Source organism: Penicillium angulare (genome assembly GCF_028827245.1).
Source record: "Penicillium angulare strain IBT 27051 chromosome Unknown utg000003l_segment0_segment0, whole genome shotgun sequence".
Taxonomy (NCBI): domain Eukaryota; kingdom Fungi; phylum Ascomycota; class Eurotiomycetes; order Eurotiales; family Aspergillaceae; genus Penicillium; species Penicillium angulare.
This window is the reverse complement of record NW_026623162.1, coordinates 1,190,314-1,202,893: the sequence shown is the minus strand read 5'-3', so window position 1 is coordinate 1,202,893 and position 12,580 is coordinate 1,190,314. Positions and strand designations below refer to the sequence as shown.

The 12,580-nt window shown below is 46.8% G+C and overlaps 8 protein-coding genes across 8 annotated transcripts; 5 read left to right on the top strand and 3 right to left on the bottom strand.

The window, feature by feature from the left end:
* Nucleotides 1–767: 767 nt before the first annotated feature.
* On the top strand, nucleotides 768–2,181 carry N7478_002624 (alpha/beta-hydrolase; the record flags this gene model as incomplete). The annotated part of the gene is made up of 2 exons (XM_056918838.1): nucleotides 768–1,177; nucleotides 1,230–2,181. The coding sequence occupies 2 exons, from the start codon at nucleotides 768–770 to the stop codon at nucleotides 2,179–2,181; spliced, it is 1,362 nt and encodes a 453-aa protein (XP_056781996.1).
* Nucleotides 2,182–2,264: 83 nt separating this feature from the next.
* Nucleotides 2,265–2,741, bottom strand: N7478_002623 (Scytalone dehydratase; the record flags this gene model as incomplete). The annotated part of the gene is made up of 1 exon (XM_056918837.1): nucleotides 2,265–2,741. One exon carries the CDS (start codon nucleotides 2,739–2,741, stop codon nucleotides 2,265–2,267), a length of 477 nt encoding a protein of 158 aa, XP_056781995.1.
* Nucleotides 2,742–3,673: 932 nt separating this feature from the next.
* On the top strand, nucleotides 3,674–4,491 carry N7478_002622 (uncharacterized protein; the record flags this gene model as incomplete). Its single annotated transcript, XM_056918836.1, has 2 exons — nucleotides 3,674–4,058; nucleotides 4,082–4,491. 2 exons carry the CDS (start codon nucleotides 3,674–3,676, stop codon nucleotides 4,489–4,491), a joined length of 795 nt encoding a protein of 264 aa, XP_056781994.1.
* A 461-nt stretch (nucleotides 4,492–4,952) lies between these two features.
* On the top strand, nucleotides 4,953–6,651 carry N7478_002621 (cystathionine beta-synthase CYS4; the record flags this gene model as incomplete). The annotated part of the gene is made up of 2 exons (XM_056918835.1): nucleotides 4,953–5,212; nucleotides 5,310–6,651. The coding sequence occupies 2 exons, from the start codon at nucleotides 4,953–4,955 to the stop codon at nucleotides 6,649–6,651; spliced, it is 1,602 nt and encodes a 533-aa protein (XP_056781993.1).
* Nucleotides 6,652–7,182: 531 nt separating this feature from the next.
* N7478_002620 (signal recognition particle receptor subunit beta) lies at nucleotides 7,183–8,227 on the bottom strand (the record flags this gene model as incomplete). Its single annotated transcript, XM_056918834.1, has 2 exons — nucleotides 7,183–7,920; nucleotides 8,015–8,227. 2 exons carry the CDS (start codon nucleotides 8,225–8,227, stop codon nucleotides 7,183–7,185), a joined length of 951 nt encoding a protein of 316 aa, XP_056781992.1.
* Nucleotides 8,228–8,557: 330 nt separating this feature from the next.
* Nucleotides 8,558–9,612, top strand: N7478_002619 (putative beta-1,6-glucan biosynthesis protein (Knh1); the record flags this gene model as incomplete). Its single annotated transcript, XM_056918833.1, has 4 exons — nucleotides 8,558–8,740; nucleotides 8,818–8,918; nucleotides 8,996–9,491; nucleotides 9,544–9,612. 4 exons carry the CDS (start codon nucleotides 8,558–8,560, stop codon nucleotides 9,610–9,612), a joined length of 849 nt encoding a protein of 282 aa, XP_056781991.1.
* Nucleotides 9,613–9,876: 264 nt separating this feature from the next.
* Nucleotides 9,877–11,404, bottom strand: N7478_002618 (glutamate 5-kinase; the record flags this gene model as incomplete). The annotated part of the gene is made up of 5 exons (XM_056918832.1): nucleotides 9,877–10,731; nucleotides 10,797–10,892; nucleotides 10,946–11,056; nucleotides 11,112–11,299; nucleotides 11,368–11,404. The coding sequence occupies 5 exons, from the start codon at nucleotides 11,402–11,404 to the stop codon at nucleotides 9,877–9,879; spliced, it is 1,287 nt and encodes a 428-aa protein (XP_056781990.1).
* A 221-nt stretch (nucleotides 11,405–11,625) lies between these two features.
* On the top strand, nucleotides 11,626–12,464 carry N7478_002617 (mitochondrial inner membrane protease ATP23; the record flags this gene model as incomplete). Its single annotated transcript, XM_056918831.1, has 3 exons — nucleotides 11,626–11,854; nucleotides 11,918–12,177; nucleotides 12,237–12,464. 3 exons carry the CDS (start codon nucleotides 11,626–11,628, stop codon nucleotides 12,462–12,464), a joined length of 717 nt encoding a protein of 238 aa, XP_056781989.1.
* Nucleotides 12,465–12,580: the final 116 nt, after the last annotated feature.

Sequence of the window (12,580 nt, the reverse complement as noted above, 5' to 3'; positions counted from 1 at the left end):
AAGGGCGCCCAGGCTCAGTCTGTAGTTTACAGTCCGGGCTCAGGCTCACCGAGCATCCGCTTTCTCAGAGTCATCTATTTGACACCCAGTATACTTTACGGACATGGCATCCACCCGGGCAAAGTAGGTAGTATCGGTTCTCCACAACACTGGCTATTTTGCCATATAGTTTCTATCCTCTGTCTCCAAAGCTTCCTTTCTTCTACCTCTCTACAGAGATCGCCGCTGAGAACGTAAATTGATTTAGTATTCATCGAATTATCCTCTATGCACCTCCTTTAACTCTCAACTTAGTGTCGGATGGATGCACCACTCATGATAATATCTAAGGTTTCAAAACACAGCCTATGATGGATTTGGAAGCAATTGAGCGTAGGCCTCCAGTTCTGCATCAATATGCTGAACGTCCTCACATCTTCATGGATAGATTGTGAATATGTTAAAAAATCACCAAGACGCTAAGTCCGAGCCTAATACAGGACAAAACATCGCCCAAGATTTGCCAGGAGTGTGCGTATCCAGACCTGAAAATCGGTGTATCTTATACATCCCTGCAACCCGCTGCAACGCTTCCATCATACATAGGCAAATGTTTCTGCCCCCACGTTGGCCCGCTTCCTTGACTCAATCCGTCACTGCCCCGACCTCGGGAGACGAGGCTCGCGGATCCTATGGACTTTCCCCTAGGCTTCTTTCTACAGTCTCTATCTAGCCCCTCTCAGAGACTTGGACATTGCTTAGGGGGAAAAAACCAACATCAACGAGAGATGGATCAGCCCGAGTATCAAAAAAATGTCGTTCTAGGCTTCCGCAAGGCCTGGAAGGCAGCCCCCTGGATCCCAATTTCCCAGATGCAGGCGCACTCTTGTCGTGAAAGACCACTGAAAGGGCCGATCGTGGTCTCTAAGGTTGACATGCCTCCTCCAAATGAAGAAGAAGGAGAAGCTCTTCGCTCCCATTTATGGAACCTCTTTCAAGCGACCAGCGAGGGGGTTGAGAATTTTGATCCCCTAGCCTCTTGCGTTTCCTACAAGGGTGAATGGATTGGAGTTCGAAAAGATGTAAAAGACCCAAAGGCGCCACAGCCTGATATCAGCGACCAGGAAAAGTTTCGACAAATTCAACAGAATGTCGACAATGACAAGACTATTTTCTATCTTTGTGGAGGGGCCTTCTTGTGAGTATTCATTCTTCGAGAAGAAAATTATAATTAACATCTGCGTTACCAGCCGAGCCGGTCCTCCAGGGGCTAAACTACTGATCAAACAACTCGTTGAAAAGAGTGGATCACGCGCATTTACATTTCAACCTCGTCTTGCACCCCAGTATACCATCCCGAGTATCTTGCTTGATATTCTTGCTGCATACTTTTACCTCGTGGCTCCTCCGCCTGGTGCATTCCATGAACCTGTCGACCCAAAGAAAATGATTTTCGTAGGCGAATCGGGTGGATCGCTTTGCCATCTCCATCTTCTCCAAATCTTTCGGGCCATGATAAGATCTGCTAGGGATGCAACGCCAGCAATTCAATTTAATGGCCAGACAGTCCCTATTACAATGCCTTTAGGCTGTGCGCTTATTAGCCCTGGCGCCGATTTAACACTTTCCCTTCCATCCGTTAAGAAAAACGAATGGTTCGAATGGATGTCGGAAGGGGCTCCTTGGGTCCAGCATAACTACCCAGCAGATGAGATATGGCCTACAAACCCTCCTCGCGGAGATCTACACTGCGATAACTCAGCACTATGTCACCCACTCATTGATCCTGCCACGGAGACAGACTGGTCGGGGATGCCCCCTATGTGGATCGCGTGTGGCGAGGAGACATACGAGGATGGAATCAAATTTCTTGTCAAGAACATCCATGCTTCTGGTGTGCCGATCACGTTTGTGCAATATGAGTTTATGCCACATGTATGGAACGTCATTCTACCTCAGTTACCTCAAAGCCGTGACACGATGAAGCGATGGGGCCTGGCTATTAAGGAAATTGGGCAGGGCAAGCAGAGGGATTCAAACGCGCATTTCATTAAACTGGGAAAGTTAGAGACTGTTCCAATGAGCTTTGAAGAGCTATTGGACATTCCCAAGGACGAGGTCTTAAAAAGAATGCGAGATTCTCGGGATAAGCTTGCTAAATATATTTGGACTGGGTCAAAGGATGGGCTTGCGAAGCTATGACCAGATTCATTAAGTGCCTGGTATATATGCAAATGACATGATGGACTACCCAGCTTATACTGTAGCTTGGAAGAAAAACTTCGTTAAATCTTGCTCTTGAAAATATCCATAAAATCACCCTCCATTGACCTCGCCATTACTGTGATTGACACGATCTTCCAGCCTTCCTCCTTGAGCTCGAATTCAAACGTGTTGATACTGTATGCATTCGCATTATCAACCACATTCCCATCATCTGTATCCGATTTCCTCAAATGCGCGGCTTTGATCTGAAACTTGTCCTTTGGCTTATTCTCAGATAGCTTTAAGCATCTGCATGTCCCAATTAAATGTTGTGTAACTACCCCAGGATTTCCCAGTTTGCCGGGGCTTGAAAGGACTTGGACAAAGGTTGCCCGTGGTACCAATGAAAGTTGGGCGCGTCCAACCGACGTGTAGTCAATCGTGATCTTTGGCGCAAATAGACCTTTGAGCTGAGACCAGGACTTCAGGTCCATATATTCTGCCCAGTCGAAGAGGTGATTTTGGCATTGTATGACAGGCCGAGAAGTGCTCAACATGGTAAGTTGCGGCGAAATCTGGCTATAATTTACTAATGAAAAAAGGGAGTCAACAAAATATTCCTAATATATACTGAATTAATAGGTCTGAGGTTGTAGAGACGGTTTTCCATAGCGTACTGTCTGGAAGGTGAAAGATCTCTATGATGATAATCGAGTACGGTAGGCTAAAATGGCCAGAAAGAAAGTATATGCCCTAGTAAATAGAACTATGCCTTATCCAGGTCGTTATCCAAGACGTTACGCTTCAATCTTAGCATCATAGGAACTGTTAATTTAGGCTTCGTGTACAACCTAAGTGGGTCATTTAGTGCTTTATTGTCTTAGCCCCCAAAATCACCCCTCTATTCAGATCCGCAGACCGTCCAGAGATAGATCCCTTCCATCATACTATTATGAGAAACCTTTCACACCCCAGCTCTCTTATTTCACTCGTTCCATTAGATTCTTCCAACCTACACAGGCCTCCCAAAAAAACAAGCCTCAGGAGAGGATACAACCTACCAACATGACGAGGAAAGCCGAGCTTGAGAAACTGGCAGCCCAGATCCAGAAAGACCGTTGAAAACATTTCTCTTGTTGCAGCAATTCACATAGGATTGGTTGCTTCAGCTGTTGGCTGAGAATAAAGACAAGAGTTTCAAAGTGTCGGAACTGGCGGAGAAAACTGGATGGCATGATTCTCTGATATGTAGGCTACTATTATCAATGTTTAGTAACTGTTTAGAACAAAGCTGACGAGTTAGGCCGTGTGTGATGCGTATGATGGGTGCTATTGCCTTCGTTGATGAAGTTGGATATCAGGCATATACCGCAAACGCGAATACTTCGACTCTATGTATACCTGGAAATCTCGGGGGTACCCAACTCACGTAGGTTTTCTGCTCGTCCAACCCCTTCGAGAATAATAGCTGACTAGATACAGAAACAATATGACTTTCCAACTCGGCGATAAAATCGGGGAATTTCTGGATCAAAACAAACCATGCGATATCCGGGGCGGCAAGACACCTTCTGCCTATGAATCTGCTTTTGGTGAGACCACATGGGAGACATTTACCAAGAACAGTGCATGGAAGAAGGGGTTTGACGATAGCATGAGCATCCGGAATAAAACAATCTCGATTCCATGGTATAAGAAATACCCTGTGAAACAGCATCTTTCTTCAACAGAAATCAAAAAGGTTATTGTGGATATTGGTGGGAACCAGAATATTGATCTACAGCGCTTTGCAGATGATTTCCCTGATATGGACTTTGAGTTGGTTCTACAGGATTTACCAGAGACAATCAAAAGAATCCCTGCTAGTACATTAGGTCAAAAAGTCAAACCTCAATAGTATATGACTTCTTCACGGAGCAAAATATTAAGGGTAAGCTGCATATCATACACTTTGAATGTATAATGATAAGCTTGGCTAACTTTGAAGAAGGTGCGGATATCTATTACCTCAAATCCGTTCTCCATGACTGGGACGATATCTCGTCTGTGAAGATTCTTTCAAACACTGCCAAATCGATGAGGCCCCAGTCTAGTCTTCTCATAAACGAGATAGTTCTACTAGACACCTATGAGTCACTTCTGAAATGTGATATGGACATGCTGATGCCTTATCTCTGCAACGGAATGGAGCGTACTATAACGCAGTGGGAAGAGCTGCTGGCTAAGGTTGAGCCTGCCTTGAAACTTGTCAATGTGTGGTCAGCGCCAGGAGATCAACAGAGTGTAATTGAGGCGCAACTAGCTTAGTGGGAGTTCCAAAGTTCTATACGGTGGTCTCGCCAGTGGTTTGAACAAGTTATTCTTCAATGGATGGTTTGGGGTTGACTTGTGAGCTGCTTATGGAGGCATTCGTTTCATTTTATGATATAAGAGAAGAGATGAACAGTTGATTTTCTCCAAGTAGATGTACTTCATCTCAACTTTTGAAATCATACTTGTTTTGTACTAAGTAAAGCGTCCACCCTTTTGTACTAGCGTGATGCGTTTTATTGGGGTTCGGAGGCCGTACCCATTTCTACCCAGTTCTTCTACTCGAGAGTAAAAGCGGCGAGTCAAGGACCACTAATCCGGAGCGGCAATAACCGAATTTCGATAAGATAAAAAAATACTACAGTATATATGTATACTGAGAAAATCTTTGTGACCTCATATTTTACTTTTCCTTTCTTCGCATCTTTTCTTTTACTTTTTGTCAGACATTGATCACCATGTCTGTCACCACTCAACCTGGTATTCCGCCAGTGGCGCTGGACACTATTACCCAGCACATCGGCAACACCCCCCTCGTGCGACTGAATCGCCTGCCCCGCAGCCTGGGTATCGATGCTACCGTCTATGCCAAATTGGAATATTTCAATGCTGGTGGCTCCGTCAAGGACCGCATCGCCCTGCGCATGATTGAAGAGGCAGAACGCTCCGGTCGCATCAAGCCAGGCGACACCCTGATTGAGCCGACCAGTGGTAACACGTTAGTTGCACACATCTACCTTTGATTATCATCGGTGGATTCCCCGGGGTGGATCGAAGGTCCCTCAAAGATAATCATTGCTGACTATAGCTTCTAGTGGTATCGGATTGGCATTGGTCGGTGCGGTCAAGGGCTACAAAACCATCATTACCCTCCCGGAGAAGATGTCAGCAGAGAAAGTCTCTGTCCTACGAGCTTTGAACGCGACAATTATCCGAACACCCAACGAAGCTGCTTTTGATTCCCCCGAGTCTCATATTGGAGTGGCTAAGCGCCTGCAGAAGGAGCTTCCCAATGCTCACATTCTTGATCAATATGGCAATGAAAACAATCCCAATGCTCATGAATTCGGCACTGCGGAGGAGATTTGGACCCAGACAAAGGGCGAGATCAAGGCCATTGTTGCCGGTGCTGGAACCGGTGGCACTATTACTGGTCTGGCCCGTGGTCTCAAGAAACACAATCCTAATATCGAGGTCGTTGCCGCTGACCCTTTCGGTTCTATTCTGGCTCTGCCCCCCTCTTTGAACGAATCCCGTGTCAACGAGCCTTACAAGGTTGAAGGTATCGGTTACGACTTCATTCCGGACGTGCTGGACCAGAAGATCGTCGATCGGTGGTATAAAACTGAGGACAAGGAGTCCTTCCAGTATTCACGCCGCCTGATCGCCGAGGAAGGTCTCCTGGTTGGCGGTAGCAGTGGCAGCGCAGTCGCTGCTTTGGTGAAAGCCAACGAGGAGAAGAAGTTCTCCAAGGACGATGTGGTTGTTGTCGTTCTCCCAGACAGCATCCGAAGCTACCTAACAAAGTTTGCTGATGATGACTGGCTTGCAGCCAATAACCTTCTTGCTGCTCTTCCCGTCGAAGTCAAAGCTCAAACGCAACAACCTGCTGCTGCTGCTGCTGCTGCAGATCCCCTGGCCGGAGCTAAGGTCAGCGCTTTGCGGTTAAAGCCAATCACCACTGTGACTTCCAGCTTCTCGTGTGAGGCTGCTATTGAGATCATGCGTGACAGGGGATTTGATCAACTCCCTGTCCTCGCTTCTTCAGGCCGTAAGCTCGTGGGTCTTCTGACCCTGGGTAATGTCCTTAGTCGTCTGACACATGGACGTGTGTCCGGTCAAACTCCCGTTTCCGAGGTGATGTTTGACTTCTCAAAGATTCCTGAAGTTGTCACCGATCCTCGTGATATGGGTGTGACAAGCCAGTCCAATGCCCAATCCAATGGCTCTAGTACCTTGCGAGCTCAGCCAAGACGTCGTCAGTTCATTGAAATCACTATAGACACCCCTCTGAGCGTGTTGAACCGCTTTTTTGAGTGGAACAGCGCTGCCGTCGTGACAGAGAAGGACGCCAGTGGAGCTTTGAAGCCACTGGCCGTGGTGACCAAAGTGGATTTGCTCACTTGGATGTTGCACAACAAGAACACCAACGCTTAGATAATGATTATTACGATCCCCATGCATTTCTAGGAACTCGTTCCATCGAGGCTGGATTTGAACACCCTATATAACGATATCTTTTTTCTTATCCAGTCCACTGGCCTCCTTTATCTTCCTTGTTTTTTTTTGGTCCTTTTCTTTTCTTGGCTTTTTGGCCTTGTCCCCTTTCACCATGTCGAGGACGGCGCCCACCCACTGTGGGTTCTCCGATTTGTTTCAACACCTTGCAAGCCAGATACATTGCTCACCGCAATGTTATTGCGTTATAGATAATATAAATTTGCATAGATCTTACTCCAATCAAATGCCCGCCTATATGTCATAAACCTAATTCATGGACGGAGAAAAGTAGATATACAACGTGCATATACTAGGCCATATGGGTTTGGGAAATACAGGTATCACTACCTATGAAACATATGTGCCACCAAATTATGCTCAATCCGCTAATATATCAACAAGAAGTGCTTTTCAATCTGCTCGTCATGCTATTTTGAGCAGAAACTATAACAATTTCGAAGCGATCATTTACAGACACTGGCCAATCCACTCCTCCCAGCGACGTACTCCAGAGCCGAATTCTTCCTCCGAGTCACCTTTGATAGCGCCACCCACTACTTCTACCTTAACGCCCACTTCCTCTTCAAGCAACTTGAAGCTGAAGACACCCTGTCCGTCATCATTACCCAGCATTTCCTCTTCGGTGTCCAGCCCGGCATCAGCACTGGCGTCCAACAGGCCCCTGGTCTTGGATTTGCGAATCCGATCAATCTCAGTCTCTAGCTTGTCCCGTACAGACCCTGGAGGCAAAGCTGTAAACAAGTCCTGTTTGTTCGCAGCTAGCAAGACTGGAACCCCAATAGATCGCTTGGCAGAAGACTTCTTCAGCTCACGCTTCTGCAGGACCAGCAGCACATCATGCAAATATGTCGCAGTGTCTCGCAAGATAGTCTCATCCACCAATGCCGCAGTGTCCACCATGAATATTAAACCACGAATCTTGGTGCTCGTATCATTGGAGATAGTCATTGTTTGGAGGGTCGCAATTCCCTGAGAAGCGCGGAGTTTACCATGACCTGGGGTGTCTTTCACGCGGTAGCGAACTGGGTTCCGCGAAGCCTCTTTCAGTGAAGGATCATTGACAGATCGGTAGCGGTTAGACGCAGTAGGGACGGATGGCGGCAAGCTCACGGACACAAATGTTGAGGTCTGCGAGGTGTGTGTGAGATGCGTCTTTTTGGATGCCGGGAAGGATTTTGCCTCAAGCTGTGAACAATGTAAGTAAATGCGATTTTGGCTGAGAAATAGGATTTCGAGATGGAGGAGCTCCATTAAAAAAAATAGACGTTGGTGAGCTTACCAAAGTTGTGAATGCGGTCTTGCCTGAGCCACTCGGGCCAAGCATCAAGAAGTTGCTTGACGGCGGCGATGCTACAGCACGGAAGAAGACAACATGAAGAAAGATCGGAACACCGAATGTAAATAAAATCGCAATGGCAATTGCTACCAGATTCCCATCAAAAAGCAACGTGGCAATGCCCGTCACAGACTTCCAACTGGCTTGACTTGACATTGTGATGGGGGTGGTGGGCTGATGAGCGGAAGGTCGGGCAACAGGAGAGTTGAGTAGGTCAAGGTGTCGATAGCACGGACCACCCCTGCTTATCGCTGCTTATCGCTGCTTATCGCTGCTTATCGGGTTTATCTTAGTGCACATCATTTACTTACTTGTCAAGGGTTGGAATGAGACTCACACATACCAAAGACCGAAGGGGGGAGAAGGAGAAGAGGGGGAGAAGCTGGGCCTGGGTTTGTCTACGAATATTCGTGTTTTTTGCTTCTTTTCTTCTCTTTTACCCGGTGTTGATTCTCGTTCGCTTGCCACGTTCACCAAAATCCCAATATGAGGCTCCATCAACTATGGCCTGCGATATACACTTTGTTTACAGCTACTACAGCCCAGACAATTAGTGGCCTTACATTCGACAGCAGAGATGTTGTGAACATTGTTTGGGCCTTTGAAGGTGAGGCCTCGACGCGTTATACGTTCTGGCTTTGTGCCGGAGACGAATCAACAGGCGAATATGTATGTGTACGCCAGCATTTGGTCCTCTCTTCATTGCTTCAAAATGTTTGCACATCCTAATACTTGTGATCTGATAGGAATCGCTAGCGCCAGTGATTGAAGACCTTACCTATACCTCCGGCGACCTATTGTCATTTAGAGTCAACCCAAACGTGGGAGGAAATGATGTGGATGCATAGTATGTATTAAGCATTCTCATTTTTCTATGGAATATCGCTAATAGTTTTTTTTTTTTTTTTTTTTTTGCGTATCTAGCTTCCTCAAGATTGTTCCTTCCACATCCAATGGAGCTTTGTCTGGATTTACTTCTCATTTCACCCTAACTAATATGAAAGGCACATTTTCATCCAAAGTTTCAGCTGCAGTGAATCTGATGCAGCCGATTTCCATCTCGTTCAGTCTATCGGATGACTCGAGCCTGTTGGATCCCACTGAGGTAGCTCCGACTTTGAACGCGTCACAGTCTGCTCTTCAGCTCCCAGCCCCCACCAAAGGCAGCGAGCTAGACCACAATGAACTACGGAAACGTCTGGGTGTGGATTATCATACAGTTCCCTATGGAGAGCAGCTGGGCCTGACGAAGTATGCGCCGATGCCCAAGAGAGCAGGCACGACTATCGCAGACAGGCCGGCTACACCTCAATACCCGCCGTTCCCATTTTCCATCGCTACGGCTTATCTTCCTGCTCCAACGGTCCAATATACAGATACCGCCTACGCAACCTGGACTACTCATAGTATTGAGAACACGGTACGTTGGGTCTTCGAAAGTAAAATGTTTCTCATGATACTAATCTTCTTAGGCCGCCCCGGCTGCGATGCCAACATTGGATAAGAGAATGCAGCAGTGGTTAGACCGTTGGAAGGATTGATTAATAAGTTTGTAAAACTTCCCAATAGATCCGAGAATCGTGGAAACATTTGCAGCGTTCTTGATTATCTATCCAGTAAATTATAATTTAACTTAAAACATTGTCTTTGTATTCATGCTGGAAGTTTTGAGGTGGTCTTCATTTTTTATGTAGCCGGCTACGGCATTTGGTATCATGTTCAATTGTGTAGATAAATCCACACGTATATTTATGTGCAAGCTCATCTACCTTGGGCTGTCTGTCCTCCTATGCAAAATCATAACTTCACGGAGAACCCCACGAGTCAATCGCTGGGACCATGGCTGGAGTAGCTGGAAGATTATGCCGCTCATCTGGATGGAATGAAATATTATCACGCAAAGCAACATAATCGCTGTCTGCATACCCAAGCACAGCCTCGATATGTGTACTACGATGGCCCTTAATATGCGCAATTTCAATGCTTCCATAGTTCACGATAGCCCGACCCACTTCCTTCGGCTCTTGTGAATGATGGAGGAAATCACCATTTAGAGCTTCCGGGGAAGGTCGATCCACAACAACAAGGCGCACCGCTTCTTGCTGCCCAAAATGGCCCTCGACTCCAATAACTCCAGCTGGTAGAAGGCTTGCCTTGCCAAGGAGGGCTTCGTAGGCTCCTTGGTCAATGTATATTGTGCCATGTGGCGTCAGTCCGTGCAGTAACCAAAATTTCCGAGACTGGATTGGGGTATCTGAAGGGATAAAACGAGTGTGAAGAGGTGGCTTGGGGATGTCGCCAATGGTCGGGTCGTTGGGGTCAGTGAGTTTTTGAACTGCTTGGAGATATTTCACGATATCATGGACGTTTCCTGGCTTGGAACTCTTGGTGATTATGGTCATCACACCGGCACTAGTTCCCAACTTTGCTGCCACGATTTTCGTGGTCATACCTCCAGTGCCTAAGGCTGAACCGGCAGATGACACATCAGCTTCCAACGTTGAAATGTCAGTGACAACTTCGATTGGCTTAGCATCAGGATCACTACGTGGGTTAGCTGTGTAGAGACAGTCGACATCCGTCATCAAGAACAAATAATCGGCCTTGACTGCGGCCGCAGTAATCGCTGAAAGGGTATCATTGTCGCCAAATTTGATTTCCTATTTCCCAGAAAGTCAATAACCTGCGAAACTTGATCCAATTGTACAGGACATATATGTCTTACAGAAACAGCTAGGGTATCGTTTTCATTGACGATAGGCACCACGCCCATGTCGAACAGTTGCTCGAATGTGTTTTGCGCGTTGGTATATTGGGTATTCTTTATTCAATGTTAGTATAGAAAGACCATACGAAGCCCTTTGGAAAGCTCACATCGGCAATATCGTTCCTCGTCAGCAAAATTTGGGCCACGGGCACGCGAAGATGAGAAAAGAGGTTATCCCAGAGACTCATAAGTCGACATTGGCCAACGGCAGCAAGGGCCTATATGATAGGAAGTTAGTCCTGTTAGATGTATGGGGCTTGGTACTCAGCCTACCTGTATTCGAGGAAGATAATCTGGCCGTTCATCAACATCCATCCTTCGCAGACCAACCCCCACTGCGCCAGACGAGACTAAGACGACTCGGTGACCATCTTTGCGCAATCGCGCTACAGTTTCGACGATCAGAGTTAGAATAGAAAGAATAGGCTCGTGTGTTTTCTCGTCGACAATGGAGCTTGTCCCTATTCCAATGATGGTAAATGTTAGTACAGTCGTATCCGAGTCATCTTTAGGGTATATATCCCCGCACCGAGTTTGATCACGATTGTAAGGCTCGAGTCCTCCATAGATGCACAATTCCGCTTAGCGCAAGTAAACACCAAGCTGCCGCAGTATACTGGACCAAGTTAAAGCACCCTTTCTCGTAAATTCAGGCGATAATTCACAATGCAAGATTTTGAAGTCCCGATTCGTATCGGAAGAAACGCCGATTTCTGCCGTACCCCTCCGCCCTGCGGAGAGTCTTCATCATCCTCCGCGGAATCTTTCGAATGGGCGACTACCAAACATGTCGGATTCTCAATCACAAGGCGCGGCTACACCCATCAATGACAAGCCTGAGACAGGCTATGTTGCTGGAGATGACACTTGGACCCAGTTCCGCAATATCTATCGCATCTTGACTGGAAAGATGACCTCCGAGGGCATCGAGCAGTTCCGAGTTGCGCGAGACCTTCGAAATGAAACTGAGGATTGCAAACGCTGCGACGATCAGCGTGATTTCTTGTTGCAATACAGTAAGATTTGCTCCTAGTGAATATCAAGAGTGAATGACATGCTAAAATATAATATCCGTGAAGGCCCCGTTATCCGATACTTAAGCGATAATATCAAACAACTAGGAGGCGATCTTGGCAGTCACAATATCTATTGCCGCCGTTGCACGAACCGAAAAGCAGGAGGATTTGATCCTGAATTTGGCATCTTGCTTTGCGCGAACGAAATGAAGGACCAGGGACATTTGGAGGACACTTTGGCCCACGAGATGGTCCATGCCTATGATCATCTTAGATTCAAGGTAAACTGGACAGACAACTTGCGACACGCCGCATGTTCCGAGGTACGTGAACTAAGCTGAAAGTCTTGCCCCTGAGTATCATCTCTGCTAACACACGGTAGATCCGAGCTAGCTCGCTCAGCGGTGAATGCAGATGGTCACGAGAGTTCTTCCGACGAGGCCAATGGAAGTTTACCGAGCAACATCAGGAATGTGTTCGTCGAAGAGCAATTCTGTCTGTGAGGGCTCGGCCGACTTGCCGAGACGAGGCTCATGCAACCCAGGTGGTGAATGAAGTATGGGGGAGCTGTTTCCGAGACACACGGCCCTTTGATGAAATCTATCGATAAACCTGGCACCTCTTCTCTACTTGTAACTTTATGTATATCCCTCAGCTCTTATACCAACACCTTTGTATCATAGAAAATCTTTTTGTAATATACCATATTTCATTGGCAATAAAGAA